General features: G+C 39.8%; 1 protein-coding gene across 4 annotated transcripts in view; it reads right to left on the bottom strand.

The window, feature by feature from the left end:
• The window catches only part of lrp1aa (low density lipoprotein receptor-related protein 1Aa), a 307,973-nt gene that overhangs the window by 102,527 nt on the left and 186,120 nt on the right, over positions 1-19,326 (bottom strand). For all 4 annotated transcript variants that reach the window (XM_079844459.1, XM_079844460.1, XM_079844461.1 and 1 more), the window contains exons 31-40: positions 13,725-13,819; positions 12,155-12,304; positions 11,934-12,074; positions 9,872-9,997; positions 7,918-8,049; positions 5,108-5,242; positions 4,888-5,017; positions 4,678-4,804; positions 839-990; positions 500-624 (exon numbers count right to left, since the gene is read on the bottom strand). In XM_079844459.1, coding sequence (XP_079700585.1) covers positions 500-624; positions 839-990; positions 4,678-4,804; positions 4,888-5,017; positions 5,108-5,242; positions 7,918-8,049; positions 9,872-9,997; positions 11,934-12,074; positions 12,155-12,304; positions 13,725-13,819 — 1,313 coding nt within the window. The remainder of the gene's footprint in view (positions 1-499; positions 625-838; positions 991-4,677; positions 4,805-4,887; positions 5,018-5,107; positions 5,243-7,917; positions 8,050-9,871; positions 9,998-11,933; positions 12,075-12,154; positions 12,305-13,724; positions 13,820-19,326) is intronic.

Raw genomic sequence — 19,326 nt, 5'->3', positions numbered from 1 at the left:
TATGTGCGCACAAACACAAAATCTGTGGGAATGAGTACAATTATACACAATACACACAATCCCCCGGTGAAATTCAAGCCCTGTAACACCAACAATATTCATCCGGAGTAAATTAAGCGAGTGAGTCAGTGGAGGCGGGTTTGTGTGTCACTCGCTGTCGGAGAGAGATGAAAAAGAGAGAAAGCGCAGCTGGTATGTGTCTATTCTGCGGAAAATGAGTATTGGAAGCGTTTCCGATATTTCACTATCGATATGTTTTGAAAAAAACTTTTTTGACAACAGTACATTGCGCTTAGTTTATTATCAGATACCTTTTTAAAATACTACAATTGAAAAATGAATATATTATATATAAAATCAACTCGCCAAAGTGGCTTGTAGGAGTGACTGGGTTACAGGCCACTGCTGAAATACACACACATTTGGCCAGTTGGCAGGTGCTCCTGTCAAACTCTGGTTACAGCACATTTCTGTCACAACCAAGTCATATAACACCCACCTTGCTGTCGTGCTCTGTTAAAAACCTTGATGTCTTTGAGTTGTACGCCGATGCCTGTCCTCAGACTCACTGAATCTGTTGCATTGTCTTTACTGCCGCGCTTTATCGAACCATTTGCATGAGTCCTAAAGAAAGAAAAAATACTGATCTGCTAGGACAAAGTTCAAAAGCTCTTTAAATAGGGTTGAAAAATAAAATATTTATATTAAAAATTCAATGTTTAATCTTGTAGATACATTTTCATGTTGGTTCTATGTAAAAAAAAATAAAAGTGGAGAGGAAGATGATTTACGTGAAGAGGAATTAATGGGTTAAAGTGTACAGATATGGTGCACTGACCGGTCACTCCAGTATATGTAGCTCTCAAACACAGATACAGAGAACATGTCCATGTTGTTGCTGGACAACACCACCTCTCTGTTCTCCCCCGTCTCCAAGTTAATCCGCTCGATCTTATCCGTACGTGCGTCACACCAGTACAGCATATCATCCTATAGGACACATGGATAATGATCAGCACTTTTACTGCATGTACAGTCCGTGTTATTGTGTTATTGTTAGGAAGTTACTTTGGTCTAATTTAAAGGCAGACTTCTCTATCATACATAAGACAATCCCAGAATAAAGGAAGAGAAAATTAAGTCAGCACTGCATGCTTTGCAGAAAAGTGAAATAAAAAAATCCACTCAAGATGGTGGACAAAGTGAGAAAATAGTGTATATATAAATAATAAATCTGCATTGTTTTAATCTTTCATTCTTTAAATAGGGTAAATTTAATTATCATCGTTATATTATTAAATACTTTGTGCAACCTCTTTTTTGCCAAGATAACACCTCTGAGTCTTCTTCTATAATGCCTGGTGAGTTTGGAGATCAGAGATAATTCCTCCACACAGAATCTCTCTAGATCCTTCAGATTCCCAGCTCTTTTCTTCAGTTCATCACTCATTTTCTATAGGGTTCAGGTCAGGGAACTGGGATAGTCATGGCAGAAGCTTCATTTTGTTCTCAATGACACATTATTGTGTTGATTTTGATGCTTTTTTTGGATCATTGTCCTGATAGAAAGATCCATCCACGGCCCATTATGAGATTTCTAGCAGAGGCCGTCAGGTTTCGATTTATTATCTGTTTGTATTTCCTAGAATCAATGATACCATGTATCTGAACAAGATGTCCAGGACCCCCAGCAAAAAAATAGGCCCACAACATTAAAGATCCAGCGGCATGGGGGACTTTTTATCCAGTCAGGATATAGACTGTCAGCTGATCACGTCTACCTATAGGAATACAACATCTATCACAGTATACGTACATATACACTCACCTAAAGGATTATTAGGAACACCATACTAATACTGTGTTTGACCCCCTTTCACCTTCAGAACTGCCTTAATTCTACGTGGCATTGATTCAACAAGGTGCTGAAAGCATTCTTTAGAAATGTTGGCCCATATTGATAGGATAGCATCTTGCAGTTGATGGAGATTTGTGGGATGCACATCCAGTGCACGAAGCTCCCGTTCCACCACATCCCAAAGATGCTCTATTGGGTTGAGATCTGGTGACTGTGGGGGCCATTTTAGTACAGTGAACTCATTGTCATGTTCAAGAAACCAATTTGAAATGATTTCTAGATTTGTGACATGGTGCATTATCCTGCTGGAAGTAGCCATCAGAGGATGGGTACATGGTGGTCATAAAGGGATGGACATGGTCAGAAACAATGCTCAGGTAGGCCGTGGCATTTAAACAATGCCCAATTGGCACTAAGGGCCTAAAGTGTGCCAAGAAAACATCCCCCACACCATTACACCACCACCACCAGCCTGCACAGTGGTAACAAGGCATGATGGATCCATGTTCTCATTCTGTTTACACCAAATTCTGACTCTACCATCTGAATGTCTCAACAGAAATCGAGACTCATCAGACCAGGCAATATTTTTCCAGTCTTCAACTGTCCAATTTTAGTGAGCTCGTGCAAATTGTAGCCTCTTTTTCCTATTTGTAGTGGAGATGAGTGGTACCCGGTGGGGTCTTCTGCTGTTGTAGCCCATCCGCCTCAAGGTTGTGCATGTTGTGGCTTCACAAATGCTTTGCTGCATACCTCTGTTGTAACGAGTGGTTATTTCAGTCAAAGTTGCTCTTCTATCAGCTTGAATCAGTTGGCCCATTCTCCTCTGACCTCTAGCATCAACAAGGCATTTTCGCCCACAGGACTGCCGCATACTGGATATTTTTCCCTTTTCACACCATTCTTTGTAAACCCTAGAAATGGTTGTGCATGAAAATCCCAGTAACTGAGCAGATTGTGAAATACTCAGACCGGCCCGTTTGGCACCAACAACCATGCCACACTCAAAATTGCTTAAATCACCTTTCTTTCCCATTCTGACATTCAGTTTGGAGTTCAGGAGATTGTCTTGACCAGGACCACACCCCTAAATGCATTGAAGCAACTGCCATGTGATTGGTTGATTAGATAATTGCATTAATGAGAAATTGAACAGGTGTTCCTAATAATCCTTTAGGTGAGTGTATAAACTCAGACTAAATTCCCAAATTATTTTGAACATTTAATATTTTATTGATATAATCGATATCTGCAATACATTATGTTGGTTCTGTTCTGTTTACCCTAAGGGGGGTTGCTGCTCTTCCTGCTCTTATCCATGCTAGGCTTCATGGATGCACAGGGAGTTCTTGCCCAGAACAGAACCACACCTCCAATCCAAACTGTATGCTAATAGTCGATCAATCATCTTTGACGATAGTGGTCCTGACAAAAAGCACTTTTTTTGTTTCATCTGACAACAGAACCAGGCCCCGTCTGAAGTTCCAGTCGTGTCCGACAACTGAATATGTTGGAGTTTGTTTCTGGATGAGTGAGGAGGATTCACTGCGTGGGCTGGTTTTGTCCCTGTCAATAATCTATTACATTGTTTGTATACACCACAATATGCAAACAATACATTTTTATAATGAAACGCGGATGAGAAGATCAATGAGAAGATCACGCTGTTCTTGTGAGTTTTCGAAAGTTGGGACCTAATATGGTCATCAGACTAAATTTCTATGAGGCTCCGCACCTCCTCACTACTCACTACTACTTATCCCATAATGCACAGTGCAGCTGACTACGGCAGCTGGTTTAGTCCAAAAATGATCAGTACTTTTTGCAGTTGGGTCTGTTCGAGGTCGGATCACGTTCTCACCACAAACAAACCGCTCCAGAGTTTGTTTGGTCCGCTTTTGGTGCGCACCCGAGTGCGATTGCTGCTTTCACACCCGACCAAACGAACCGCACCAAAGGGTAAAACGAACTCTAGTACGATTCAACCGAACTAAATGAGGCAGGTGTGAAAGCACCCTTTGTCCACTCAAACTCTCCTCCTCGCCGTGCATTAAGACAATATAGACACACATCCTCTTCCAGGCAAATTTGTAACATAGTTGATTGGAACTTCTTAATTATTACCCTGATGATGGAAATGGGGATTTTCAATGCTTTAGCTACTTTCCAACAGCCACTTTCTATTTTGTGAAGCTCAACAATATTTTGCTGCACATCAGAACTATATTACTTTGGTTTTACTATTGTAATGAATGATTAAGGGAATTTGACCTTTGTGTTTCCTCATATTTGTCCTCATGTATAAATCATGGCTGAACAATTTAATGTTCCTAGTCACCCTGGTGTGCTAAACATTTTTAATATTAATGGGAATATACTTGAGAGATATTTTACTCATAAAAATTCTAGGGGTGCCAATAATTGTGGCCAATGTGTTTTGGAGAAAAGCATTTATTTCATAGTGTGATTTCCCCCCCACTTTCAATTCTTTTACTTAAATGAAAGGTTAGATTTGTGCAAAAAAAAATTTTTTGCAAAAAAAAGATGAAATGGATAAAAAAATGCAGATTTATTTTCACAGCCATCTTTGATCATATTTACCAGGGGTGCCAATAATTCTGACCATAACTGTACTGGTAGACCGGTAGAAACTTGTCGCTATCGCCTTTATCGCTCATGTGATGTTGCTGAACTTAATTTTTGTTTGCATTTTGACTATGCATTTACAGGATTTGTAATCGATGAAAGAAGTGAATCGTTACACCCCCTAGTGCTTAGTTCAAAACAACTGTGTTCAGACATAAATGTGCCATATGCACCTGATAGTCAATGGAAATGCCGTTGGGCCAGCTGATGCTGACGTTCACCAGCACGGCTCGATTAGTTCCGTCCAGGCGAGATCTTTCTATGCGTGGATACTGACCCCACTCCGTCCAAAACAGATACCTGCAAATACAACCAGCAATGCTTCATTCATGCAGCAGAAACTCACAATAAAAGACAGGAAGTCAGGGTTACGCAGATCTCACCCTTTCGCAGGATGTACAGTAATGGCCCGAGGTTTGTCCAGTCCTTGGGAGATGACCACATATCGAAACGAGCCATTTAATCTGGCCACCTCAATCACATCAAAGCCCTGGTCGGTCCAATAGATGTTTCCTACAGCACACAGCAGACAGGAACAAGTTTTGTTTTTGGATCAGTATTGTAATAATGCTCTGAATGCATGTGAAAGTGTCAAAGGCACACCGGCGATCCAGTCGACAGCAATGCCCTCCACGCGCCCGATGCCATTAGTGATGACGTCCTCTCTCCACGTCTGATCTCTCTTAGCTCTGCTAATGGTGCTCAAACCCATGTCAACCCAGTAGATCGTGTCATTATCTACATGACAAGAGAAAGAAAATACATATGAATTACAGTATAGATTAAATACAGTTACAGGACAGTTGACAGTTCTCCATTTAAAGTCATTATAAAAATCAGAATTGAAAATTCTTGTAATGGAATATACCAGCATTTATTACAAATTAATTATCCACCAATAGCAAACCACAACCATCCAATCAATTCCCCAAGGACGAAATCAAGCCCTAGTACATTTGGTATTGTTCCAGAAGCCATTTCACTCGGATATACTTCACAATAGGGAAGAAAAGACTATTGCGACTTTTGTTTCATGTTGACCTTAATGGCTTTTTTTATGCTTAACAAAGGGGATTTTAGAATATTTTATAATATGTGACCCTGGAGCACAAAACCAGTCATAAGTCTAACAATCAAATAAACAATAAAACAATAAAATGTATACATCAAAATTATCGATTTTTCTTTTATGCCAAAAATCATTAGGATATTAAGTAAAGATCATGTTCCTTGAAGATATTTAGTAAATTTCCTACCGTAAATATATATAAAAAAATAGTAGTAGTATTAGTAACATGCATTGCTAAGGACTTCATTTAGACAACTTTAAAGGCGATTTTCTCAATATTTCGATTTTTTTGCACCCTCAGAGTCCAGATTTTCAAATATTGTCTTATCCTAACAAGCCATACATCAATGGAAAGCTTATTTATTCAGCTTTCAGATGTATAAAATTAAATTGCTTGACAGCTCGAATATATATATATATATATATATATATATATATATATATATATATATATATATATATATATATATATATATATATATATATATATATATATATATATATATATATATATATATATATATATATATATATACACATAAACACACACACCAGTCACTTTATTTGGTACGCCTGTTCATCTGCCTGTTAACACTAATATCAAATATCAGACAATCACATGGCAGCAACTCAATACATTTAGGCATTTAGACATGGTGAAGACGATCTGCTGAAGAGCATCAGAATGAGGAAGAAAGGTGATTTAAGTGACTTTGAAATGTGGCATGGTTGTTAGTGCCTGCCTGGAAACTGCTAATCTACTGGGATTTGCATGCACAACCATCTCTATTGTTTACAGAGAATGGTCAGAAAAAGAGAAAATGTCCAGGGAGCAAAAATGCCTGGTTGATGCCAGAGGTCAGAAGAGAATGGCCAGACTGGTTCCAGTTGATAGAAAGGCAACAGTAACTCAAATAAGCACTCGTCTCAGCACTCATCTCTGAACGCACAACACGTCCAACCTTGAAGCAGACGAGCTACAGCAGTAGAAGACACACCGGTGACGCTCCTGTCAGCTGAGAACAGCAAACTGAGGCTGCAATTCACATGGGCTCACCAAAACTGGACAATAGAAGATTGGAAAAATGTTGAGTCTCGCTTTCTGCTGCGACATTCAGATGGGAGGGTCAGAATTTGGCGTAAACAGCATGAAAGCATAGATCCGTCCTGCTGTGTATCAATGGTTCATGATGCAGGTGTAATGTACAATGGGTATTTTCTTGGCACACTTTGTGCCTCTTAGTACCAATTGAACATTGTTTGAATACCACAGCCGACCTGAGTATTGTTGCTGACCATGTCCATCCCTTTATGACCACAGTGTAGGGGAGAGGGGGACACAACCTAATGCTTTTTGACGTTCTCAGTTTGTATAAATCCACTTGGGGTTCAGAGTATTTTTTTTTTCCTCCACATTAATTGCACACATGTCCAGTACAATTATGTGGTTTTGTTTCATTAATACAGTGTATACTTTTTTCTTGATTTACCCCAAAAGAATGGAAGTGTTTATTCACCCTTTTCTCATGGTTTCTCAATAGAATTCATAAAAGTATAGAATATAATAGCATATTTCTAATAGGAGCTAATTGTAACTCAGTGTGACAACATGCCCCACCTGAGCAACTGGGATTTAACCCCCGGCTCGTGTCTTCTGCTGGTTAGATCAGCATTAAAGAACCATCTCAACTGTTAAATAACAGATATAAGATTACAATAATATCAGATTTGTCTTATTTTAGAGATGAAAAATTAACGCAAGTAAGAAATTTACTTTTGCTATGGTTAAATAAATGTTCAGTGATATCTTCCAAAGTTTTTTCTCTATAGTGTTGATATGGCAACTAGTAAATACACTAAGTTTTGTCATCCTGGCATGTGTGGAAAGTGTTAAACCAAGTGTTTTTTACAAATAACCCAGCGTTAGGTTGTGCCCTGCTCTTCCCTACTCACCTTTTGATGGCTACTTTCAGCAGGATAACGCACCATGTCACAAAGCTCAAATCATCTCAAACTGGTTTCTTGAACATTACAACGAGTTCCCTAAACTCAAACGGCCTCCACAGTCACCAGATCCCAATCCAATAGAGCAGCATTGGGATGAGCTTGAGCGGGAGATTCACATCATGGATGTGCAGACGACAAATCTGCAGTAACTGCGTGATGCTATCATGACAAAATGGACCAAAATCTCTGAGGAATGTTTCCAGCACCTTGCTGAATCTCTGCCACAAAGAATTGAAAAGCAGATCTGAAGGCAAATGGATACCCGGTACTAGTGGACCTAATAATGTGACCATTGAGTGTATATCTGAAAACATAAGTTAGGAGTGTTGAGACTCACCGGCATGAAGATCAATCCCGACGGCGAGTGATGTGCCTGAAACCGGTACAAGGGCATCGGACTTGTCTGCAGGGTCCAGTGGGATTCCTCTAATGCCCTCATGAACGGAGTACAGCAGGAATGAACCCACACCTGAAATCAACACAACAAATCAGCACACTTCAACTACAGACACTTTAATCTCTACACGTTTGTAGTTATTAAAATGTTAGTTCACCCCCATTAAGGTTGAACCACTGGAGTCACATGGACTATTTTAGTGATGTCTTTACTGCCTTTCTGGACCTTGAAAGTTTATTAAATTGCTGTCTATGGAGGAGTCAGAGAGCTCTCGGATTTCATTAAAAATATCTTAATTTGTGTTCTGAATATAAACAAAGGTCTTATTGTTTTAGGGTAAGGAATTAATGACAGAATTGTCATTTTTGGGTGAATTAACCCTTTAAGGGATTTTATGTTCTTTACAATACCTTTATTTATTTTTTGCTTCGTTTCAAATTCCTTTATGTTTAGATTTAGTTGTTTTACACTTGTTTTTCTCTCCAACACTAATCCTAATATTCACAGGTGTTCAAAAGTTTGGGGTCGATACGATTTTTTTTATGTTTTTGAAAGAAGACTGCATTTATTTGATCAAAAATACAGCACAAACAGTAATATTGTAACATATTATTACAATTTAAATAACTGTCTAAGTGAATATATATGTTCAAATTTAATTTATTCCTGTGATCAAATCTGAATTCAGCATCATTACTCCAGTCTTCAGTGTCACATGATCCTTCAGAAATCATTCTAATATGCTGATTTGATGCTCAAGAAACATTTATGATAACTATCAATCATAATATTCTTAATATTTTTGTGGAAAACGTGATACATTTTTTCAGGAAATAGAAAGTAGCATTCATTTAAAATAAAAAGCTTTTGTAACATTATAAATATATTTACTCTTACTTTTCAACAACTTCTTTGCTGAATATAAACATTAATTTATTTTTACTGAACCCAATTTTTTGGGGGTAGGGTAGTGTATAAAAATCCATAATAACTATTTGAATTATTTTTGAATACTTTTTATTGTCACTGATGCTAAGTAAACAAGCAAACCATTTATTTTATGAAAATAAGTTCGATAAAATTTAGAGGTGTTTTTCGAGTCATTTTGACAAAGTATCATTGTATGTATTAATTGTTTATAGTGCTATAAAATGCTAGCTTTGCCACAAAATGTTATGAAAAAAGCTGAGGAAATTGAAGTTAAAATGATTCATAATGTCAGAATTCTCCTGTGAATTATGTATATATACTGTTAGTAGGAAGTTCATTTTCCAAAAGTCTGCAATAAGGCCAAAAGTGGCTTAGTTCCTTCTAAGGAAACAGCTTTGAATATTCTCATGATAAAATGTATGTTTCTTCTGGTATTTCCAGATGTTCTCTGAAGGATATGCAAACACTGTGGTCTATTGTACCTCCATGCCGTTTTCCACAAAAGGAAGTCACACATAATTGAGAGTTTGAATGTCAGGTGTGTGTGTGTGTGTGTGTGTGTGTGTGTGTGTGTGTGTGTGTGTGTGTGTGTGTGTGTGTGTGTGTGTGTGTGTGTGTGTGTGTGTGTGTGTGTGTGTGTGTGTGTGTGTGTGTGTGTGTGTGTGTTTGAGATTTATGAGGACACACATTTGTATAATAACACAGGTATTACACCGGTATTACGACGTAAACATGAAATATGAGGACATTTCATATGTTCATATATTTAAAATAGCTTTAAAAACATACTAAACAATGTTTTATAAAAATGTAAAAATGCAGAATGTTTCCTGTGATGGGTAGGTACAGTATAAAAACCATTATGCGTATGGAATGTCCTCACTTAGATAGCAAAACAAACCTGTGTGTGTGTGTGTGTGTGTGTGTGTGTGTGTGTGTGTGTGTGTGTGTGTTTGATTCGTACCCTCACAGGACTGCTGTCCGCTCCTCAGGCTGTATCCTGCGGTGCACATGCAGGAACGGCTGGAGGGAGACGTGGGCAGACACAGCTGAGAGCAGTCACCATTGTTGTTACTGCACATGTTCGAACCTGATGATACAACACAGACATACAGTAAAACTCAATTCACCATTGGGCCGATTTCAGTACAAAAGCCTGCATCTATTCAAAAAGCACCCACAATCCAGTTTACGCAGATGTTATCTGCACTGATACCGTTTCAGTATTTAAATGAAGGTAAGGACATTCTTTTCAGCACAAACACTCTTTTTTTCTATGCTAATAAGTCTCATTGTAGATTGCTCCTTATTCATAAAAGCCATACTGACACAATAAACTGGCCAGGAAATTTCAATAGAGTGCATTAGTGTTTGTTCCGGATTCATTTTTTCCCCATTCTTTTATTCCCATAGGGATTTTTTTTAAAGTCTTTGTTAAAATATTAAGCTGTGAATCTAAACAAGTAGCAATGAGGTGAATCACAACTTAATGGCTTAAATGAGGGAAAGAACCACAATTCCATGTAGCATTGCCAATGATATAATATCAAAATAAAAATTATAAAATTGTTGATTATATTAATAGAAACAATACATTTTAAATTTATTGCAAAATGATACATAGATACAAATACTTATCAATGGTGCCGCACGACTTTTATAAATAAAATAGCTTCGCTACTGAATCGCTACATATTCCTAATGTCACTGTTTTTGAAGTAAATCAGCTCACGCGGATAGACACAGGTAATTCACACGCGCATCTCTCAATATTCAATACCAATAAATGCTGTAATTCATTGATTCAAATAAATGTGATCTTAACGCACTATTTTATATCTGTGTCTGATTTAAAATGGACAGAATGCTACAAACTTCAATAACACCTTTAACTTGTCAATGCCGCACGGTATATGCGGGATAATCCACGGCTAGCTGTATATTAAACCATTTGAATACACTCCACGTCGTGCATTAAAATCGTTTAATGCACATCTAGCCATGGATTATCCTTTACGTACATAGTATTTTGCCAGCATTGCAAGACTGACTCAATTACGTCAGTTGCTGGCGCTTCATGGAAGTGGGTCGGCGCTAAATAGCTCTTTTGGCACAATTTGCTCACCACAACTCTCTGATTGGTGGAATCTTCTGTACAGCATAATAGGTAATGTACACTACATTGTTAAAAGTTTTGGGACGCCTGCCTTTACATGACAGGCCAGTCAAGTTCCTCCACACCAAACTCGCTCATCCATGTTTTTATGGACCTTGCTTTGTGCACTGGTATGCAGTCATGTTGGAACAGGAAGAGGTCATCCCCAAACTGTTCCCACAAAGTTGGGAGCATGAAATTGTCCAAAAAGTCTTGGTATGCTGAAACATTAAGAGTTCCTTTCACTTGAACTAAGGGGACAAGCCCAACCCCTGAAAAACAACCCTATAAACCATAACCCCCCTTCACCGAACTTTACAGTTGGCACAATGCAGTCAGGCATTGGCATTCTGCACTCTGCAGAAAGTTCTGTGCTCTGAGCGCCTCAGCATGCGCTGACCCCGCTCTCTGAATTTACAAGCTGAGTTGCTGTTGTTCCCAATTGCTTCCAGTTTGTAATAAAACCACTAACATTTTACCGTGGAATATTTAGTAGTAAGGAAATTTCACAACTGGACTTTGCATAGGTGGCAACCTATCACGGTGCCACGCTTGAATTCACTGAGTTCCTGAGAGCAACCCATTCTTTCACAAATGTTTGTAGAAGCGTCTGCATGCCTAGTGCTTGATTTTATACACCTGTGGCCATGGAAGTGATTGGAACACCTGAATTCAATGATTTGGAGGGGTGTCTAATACTTTTGACAATATAGTGTAGTTTTTCACCAGAAATTCAGTTTTTTAGGATTATTTTTTTAAAAAAATTACTTTTTTGTTTTATGTTTTTACGTCCGGAACATGACAATTGCACTCTATTTTTTGGGTGTCACTTAATGTTTCCTTATAAACTGCATGCAAAAGATTTTTTAACCTGTCTGCACGGTCTCATTGTAGATCTTCATGTGCATCATGGGAGATGTGCTGTTTCTCAAGACCTTCCAGTCTCCTCCATCACGCTTATCAACCGTGCCGATCTGATCCGTGCCCTGATCCGCCCACCACAGCTTATCACCTACACAACATCAATCATGTCATTATTCTTCAGAAAAAGACAAGAAAGGAACAGATCCTGCAGTGCAGTGCTGTATTTACCCATGATAGCCAGCGCAGAGGCTTTGTTGAGTTTGCCTTTGACCGCGTCTAACACCTCCAGTTCTGACCCGTCCAGCTTGCAACGGTTAATGGTGCCGTTTCCTGAGCTGATCCAGTACAGCTGCTCCGTGTCATAGTCTATGGACAGACCTGCAGCACAGAACGCAGATAACGCTCAAAGCTTTCAGAACCGCTCCAGAGCAACTAATGAGTGCTTTTACGGGTATATACAGAACAAGTTATCATGAAGAAGGTCATCAGACACATAGCGTCTCATTTACTAACCATGCCTTTAAACATATTCACATCTAAAACTGCATGCAAATGTATGATTAAATCTAGAATCAACTTAAAGGTGCAGTGTGTAGAATTTATGAGGAACTATTGACAGAAATGCAATCAAATATATTCAGTAGTGTATAAAGACCTGTACATTCATTACACTTTTGCGGGAACCAATCACAGACTGGTTTATCCTCCTGGCTTTAACACGATGACGGATAGAGAAGCGATGGGTCCTTGCCCATTGATCACGCCTCTTGTGGTCTGATTGGTTGAAGGACTATCCAATTGCAGACAGAGTCATTTGAATTATGCTCGTTTATCACACCTCTTGTGGTCTGATTGGTTGAAGGACTATCCAATTGCATACAGAGTCATTTGAATTATGCTTGTTTATCACGCCTCTTGTGCAGTAGAAAATACAAAGCAGACTCCCCAGACCAATGTTCAATCTTAAATTGAGCTTGATCTGGTGATCTGAACTCTTCATATGGAGCAAATGAGCTGTTCCGCTGGGTCCTAAAGTCAGTTTTTCTTCAGTATGCATTCAGATGTAGACATTATAAAATAATTTTTTGGAAAAGTTTTAGCATTTTGTTTGAATTTTGAGCATTTTTAGGTTTTTCTGTGTATACTGAAGCATTCCCCGCATTCCTTTTATTCCTAAGGGGGTCAAATTGACCCGCAAGGGTAGGATTTGTTACTTTTTTAAATTTCAACCACAAAACTCCTTGAATCCAGTAAATTTTTTTGTGTGTATTCGTGGTTCAAGTGCGATAAAAGTCCTAGGGTCTTGGACCACTCCGTTGAACACCGAATTCGGCACATGTCGGAGCCATAGTCCGGTGGATGTTGCTCTGACATATGGCGTAATAGTCTTGAGCCAACCTGAGGTCGAGTCCCGGCTCGAGGTCCTGTTTCCCTTTCTACTAACATTGCTTCCTTTCATCTCACTGTTTTATTTAATAAAGACTGAAAATAAACACTAAAAAAGTGCAAGAACATGATCAAAAAATGTAAGACAAGATGGTTCTACAAACAGCAGACTGAGCTCCCTGATTCTCTCACACCGGCAAATTGTTCTTGTTAGCTCAGAAGGACACAAAGGAAATTACAATATGGTGGGTGATTCACATGCCATCCCCTGAAGGTAATGTATCTGTTGAATTAGTCCTAATGTGGTTCTACAAGACAGCACAATCATGTTACAAGCTTTTTGAGCCTGTATGAACACCATAGGGGGGAAAAAACCTTCAGTAAAGTCTCTTCTGTCTCAGCTGACACTCACCCACTGGAGCTTTCTGATTGGTGAAGATCACCGTACGGTTTGTGCCGTCAGTGTTGGCCATGCTGATGTTATCGCCATCAGTCCAGTACAGCTTTCTGGAAATGAAACATTTCAAGAAAAGAGAAAAGAATAACTTAAATATTCATATATTTCAAATGTTAGTATAAATATGATCATCAGGCTTTTGAAGAAGGTTTATTTGTTCATCTCTCAATCATCATTGTATTGAATTGTATTGTGTTATAAAACTACAGAGCTTTGATCATAAAACTAAGCATTAAAATATCATCTTACTAAGACATACTATTGGCAGATATAGAGTGACGACTGATATTTATATGAATTTTATACAAATAGTCTGCTAAAGATCTATTTATATTACAAACATCAGAATTTCTTCTAAATTTTTGTCAATATAAATAGCTTCTGCACCAAATTGCATATTTTTGCTCAGTTTGGGTCTCTTAAAGGAACACGGCAACTTTTTGGGACTTTGGCTTATTAACTGTATTCGCCAGAGTTAGATAAGTCCATACATACCATTCTCATCTCCGTACGTGCCATAACTCTGTCTGACGCATGATATAGGAGTACATTAACAGAGTTCATGATCGAGGAGTTTTATTAAAGGAACACGGCAACTTTTTGGGACTTTGGCTTATTAACTGTATTCCCCAATAAGTCCATACATACCATTCTCATCTCCGTGCGTGCAATAACTCTGTCTGCCGCACCCACCGCTAGCCTAGCTTAGCACAAAGACTGGAGGTATATGGCTCCAGCTAGCCTACTGCTCAATAAGTGACAAAATAACGCCAACATTTTCCTATTTACATGTTGTGATGTGTGTAGTCACAATGTGTACAAATAACAAGGTTACATGAGACACAGCCATCTTATAAACGTATACATACTGGGGACTATATTCTCAAGAGGCGCAGCACTGCTCTACTTCTGCGGAGTGATTTGCTCGCAGCACCTGAGAAGCCCCGCGGTGAGGAGCAGAGAGTTCGCTCAAAGTTGGAGTAATAGAGTCAGCAATTACTAGATAGTTTACAATCATGGGTGTTCGCTGTATTGAAAATAACTGCGACAATAAACAGGGGAGACCAGGTAATACAATGATATTTCATAGAATTCCAATTCAAAACGCTGACCTGATGAATCGATATCCCACATTGCCACTGTATATATAAACCTTCAGCTGTCTTTTGTTCTTTGTCTTGTGTTGTAGTTTCATGCTGTTTTTTCTATGTATAGTTCCAGGTGTTTATTAAAGGCACAGTTGTTATTTTTACCCCTATAGAGTGCTTATTCAAAACAAAGCACAAAACACGCCTTGATTTCGCTGAATCATGGGAGTTGCGGTCATCACCTCAGTCGGTGGAAAATAATCCAACGGGACTCGGGTAGAAAGCATATTCATGGATGAGCTAATGTATTAAAGATTGTTTAACGTTACTGTAGTATGAAGCAGGGTGAGGCTGAACTAGGTGCTGGAGCAATTGATAACGAGAGAAGAGCGACGCACGGCTCGAGAGCAGTGGAGCTTTTATTCTGCTACAGTCGACGCTTCTGCTTCTTCCGCTCATGCGTATTTGGGGTAGCGCTGTTTTATCATATTAGATACATTTGAGTGTGTAAGAAAGATATATTGTAATGCTACTCGCGCAGCAGCTACTATGATACACTTGTTGCACACTGCAGTGAGCTAGAGCGATATTGGGCATGGTAAAACATGGTACTTGCGGTAAATCAAGAAAAAACAGATTTAAACAATGAGACTAAACGTGATGAGCAGTATAACAATGATTAGTTTTCTGTCCATGAATGATCCAAACAGTTGCTCACCCGTCTAAAAAAAACACATCATATATTAAAGTGTATTTAGTGTTTCCATGGTTTCTACAAAATAAAACCGGAAATCGAGGGTAACGCGGTTATGATGTCATTAATAGGCGACACACGGTCCTTATTTCTCTGGATTTAAACATTATTGGAAATATTTGGGATAATGTAAGTACACAGGTCAACAAAATATATAACATTGCTCTAGTGGTTTTTGTATATTTTAATCCAATAATCTTACATATTGTGCCTTTAAATGTTATTTCATTGTTCATCTGTGTCAAGCATCTTTGTCTGGATTATTTAGTCAAGCCAGCGCATGATTTATCTTTATTTAATTATTTACTCTGGGTTTCAAAGTGAATGTACTGTACTGGTGTGAATGAATCAGTGAAAAAATCATTTTGAATGAATCTTTTAAATGAGCGAATGGTTCTCGTTCACTTCCATGCACTAACACACTCCATTATTTTATTTTATTATGCGCTTCATTTCCACCAGCATGGAAGACGATAATGAAACCATATTTTTTTTATGGAATATTGCAGTATTTATTATAAACGATTTATCTATGTACATCATTATTATATCTCGTAATCTTGAATCAGACTTCCCCTCCCTCTTGCAGTTCATCTCTTCTCTGATGACGAGGGGCGGGGCAACCTGTCACTCACATGAGATCCACCAATAGCAAACCACAGTCATCCAATCAATTCCCCACGGACAAAATCAAGCCTTCATTACGACTTTAATGATTGTTCAACCAAGATCAACATGAAAGGTTTTTTTTTTTTTTGCATGTAAATGCACAGATCAATAGCGGTGATTCCATCCAAAGTTGTGAATTTAACTTGTGCGCAAAATTGTATTATTGTATAAAACATTTGCAAACATTCTTGCTTTCTGAGGCAGATGCTGCTGGTTGGCAAACGCTGTCAGTTCTGGGAGGGAACAACTCAGACGACAGACTTTGCTCAGGCATTTCAGAGCAAACAGTATTTCAGATTTCAGATCGGCAAATGTGTTTTCACCTTAGTTTACGTGCATGTTTTTTTATCAGATGAAAAAATGTATCTGGCTCAATTGAGCGCATACGTTTTTTATGTGCATTTTCAGAATGTATGCACATTTTGGCTCTTCCATCCAGTGTTTTGGTTTCACTTAATTTGGATGGTTCCTTTAACACATTCTGTTGACTATAAGTAATGTTGCACCTACAGTGGGGAGAACAAGTATTTGATACACTGCCGATTTTGCAGGTTTTCCTACTTACAAAGCATGTTAGCCCTGGTCTGGTCATTTTTATCATAGGTACACTTCAACTGTGAGTGACTGAATCTAAAACAAAAATCCAGAAAATCACATTGTATGATTTTTTAATAATTACTTAGCATTTTATTGCATGACATAAGTATTTGATCACCTACCAACCAGTAAGAATTCCGGCTCTCACAGACCTGTTAGTTCCCCTTCGAGGGAACTCGAACTGCGTCATCGTGATGACACTTCGGGGAACGCCCCTCGCGTAAAGCGTCTGAAGAAACTGTAGAAGCAGCCCAATCCGATTGGTGTTGCGTGATGACGTAGTATGTGACGGCATACCCGGAAGATACAAAGAGACGTCTGAACGTAACAGAGATAGCGTTTTTGCTCTTCAGCGTGAGCGCTCTGTTTGTTCAGTATGAAGGTGTTGTGTGAAACAAGAAGTGTATTATGGCGAGCGAGCGTTTTAGGCTGTGTGTGCACCCGTGTCCGCGTTACATTACGGGCACGGACACACATCAGCTTTGTGTGCAGTGTCTCGGCGTGCAGGGCGGCCTGTGGTGATTGTGAACTGCTGCCGCTGAGGGTGCTGCGCTCGCGGCTGGCCGTCTTCGAGGAGACCGGTCAGCCTCGTGAGCCCCGCGGTTCTGGGCCTGCGTCTGTTGAGGCAGCGCGGCACCGTAGATCGTGGGGCTCACAGCGGGATTTATCAAGAGGATATGGGACTGCTGAGGCATCTTCCCTATCCTCCTCTGACGATCCTGATATCCTCCCGCCTCGTGTGGAAGCCCGCGATGCGGCTTCTTCCCGCGAGGCGGAGGATCCGGTTCTCAGGCTGTCTGACTCTGAGGAGTCAGACGCTTTGAGGATCGATGTGGACGATATGGGGCTTTCGCCACCCCATACGCCCGCTATGGAGGAGCTGGTGGAGGTTTTAACCCACTATAGTAAACTGTTAATTTCAATCAGTTTGGGGTTGCCAGTTGGGGACTAGTTCACCACTGATGTCCGGTTAGAGACATGAAGAAGCAATAGGGGTTCAATTTCTTTGCTCTTTATTTCCAGCACATTGCTGGTTCCATATGTTTGTCTATGTGTGTGGTTTCATACTATATACGCACACATCAAAGGTGAAGCAAGCACAGAGTCTGTTTGAAACACTCATGCCATGCTGAGCTATTCACTAACATTAATCAATGCCACCTGCTGGAGATGGGCGGAGCAAAGTGTCTGCTGCTCAGACAGTGCGCTCTGACATTGGCTGATTGCCAGAGCAAGTCTCTCAGACACAACTTTCAAAATACAAGTCCCAATGGGCCTTTTTAACAGCCGCCCCCAGATTTCTAAAGACTGAGGAAATCTGCCCATTATAAAAAGGTCAAAGTCCAATTTTAGTCTGGAATCTCAGGTAGCTGTATCACCTTAGCCACAGGTCGCACATAAAACTTGTCCTTAATTCTCACTTCAACAGTCCTGATTCTGTTATCCACCCCAGGGAATACTTGAGAGATCTGCCCAATGGGCCACAGGGCCCTGGTGAATTGAGGGTCCACAATCATAACTGTAGTTCCCACCTTTATATCGGGTGACTCTACCTGCCACTTGCTACGAGTCTGAAGACCAGGCAAATAAAACTTGATAAACCGCTTCCAAAAGTGATCTGCTAGGACTTGGCTATGACGCCACCTACGTCGACTCAATAGTTCACTTTGAGGGTATATCACTTGAGGAAGGGACGAATCAGGCCGCCCCATAAGGAGCGAATTAGGAGTGATAGGATCTGGATCAGAGGCATTAGAGGAGATATACCCTAGGGGTTTAGAATTTAAGATCCCTTCAATCTCAATGAGTGTAGTGAGAAGAGTTTCCTCTGGTATCGGCTGAGTTCCCAGAGTGACCTGTAGAGCTTGTTTCAGGGACCGGATCTCCCTTTCCCAGCACCCACCAAAATGTGGGGCATGAGGTGGGTTGAAGCGGAAGATAATCTGCTGGCTGGCAAGCTGTTCCCGAAGCTCTGGAACTAGTTCAGCAAATGTCTGTTGCAGCTCCCTTTCCCCTCCTTTAAAATTGGTACCCTGATCAGATAAAATTTCCATAGGTCTCCCACGTCGGGCTATAAAACGCCTGAGGGCCATAAGGAAGGAGTCTGTATCAAGTCTAGGCAGGAGGTCAATGTACACTGCACGTGTAGTCATGCACTTGAACAGAATACCCCATCGCTTTTCACTTCTGCGCCCAATCTTTACCAAGTATGGCCCAAAACAGTCAATGCCAGTAGAATAAAAGGCCGGTTTGAATAGACGTAGCCTGGCTGGAGGCAGATCGGCCATTCTGGGTATCTGTGGATTTTTACGAAATTTCTGACATTCTGGACAATCTTTGCGTTGATAACGTCGGATTGCTTCCCTACCCCGAAGGATCCAGTATTTTCTACGCATTTCCGCTAGTACTCTCTCAGGTCCTGGGTGAAGCAGCTTTGCATCATAGTCCT

This window comes from Gobio gobio, assembly GCF_949357685.1.
Source record: "Gobio gobio genome assembly, chromosome: 19".
Lineage (NCBI taxonomy): Eukaryota > Metazoa > Chordata > Actinopteri > Cypriniformes > Gobionidae > Gobio > Gobio gobio.
This window is presented reverse-complemented; position numbering and strand designations above follow the sequence as displayed.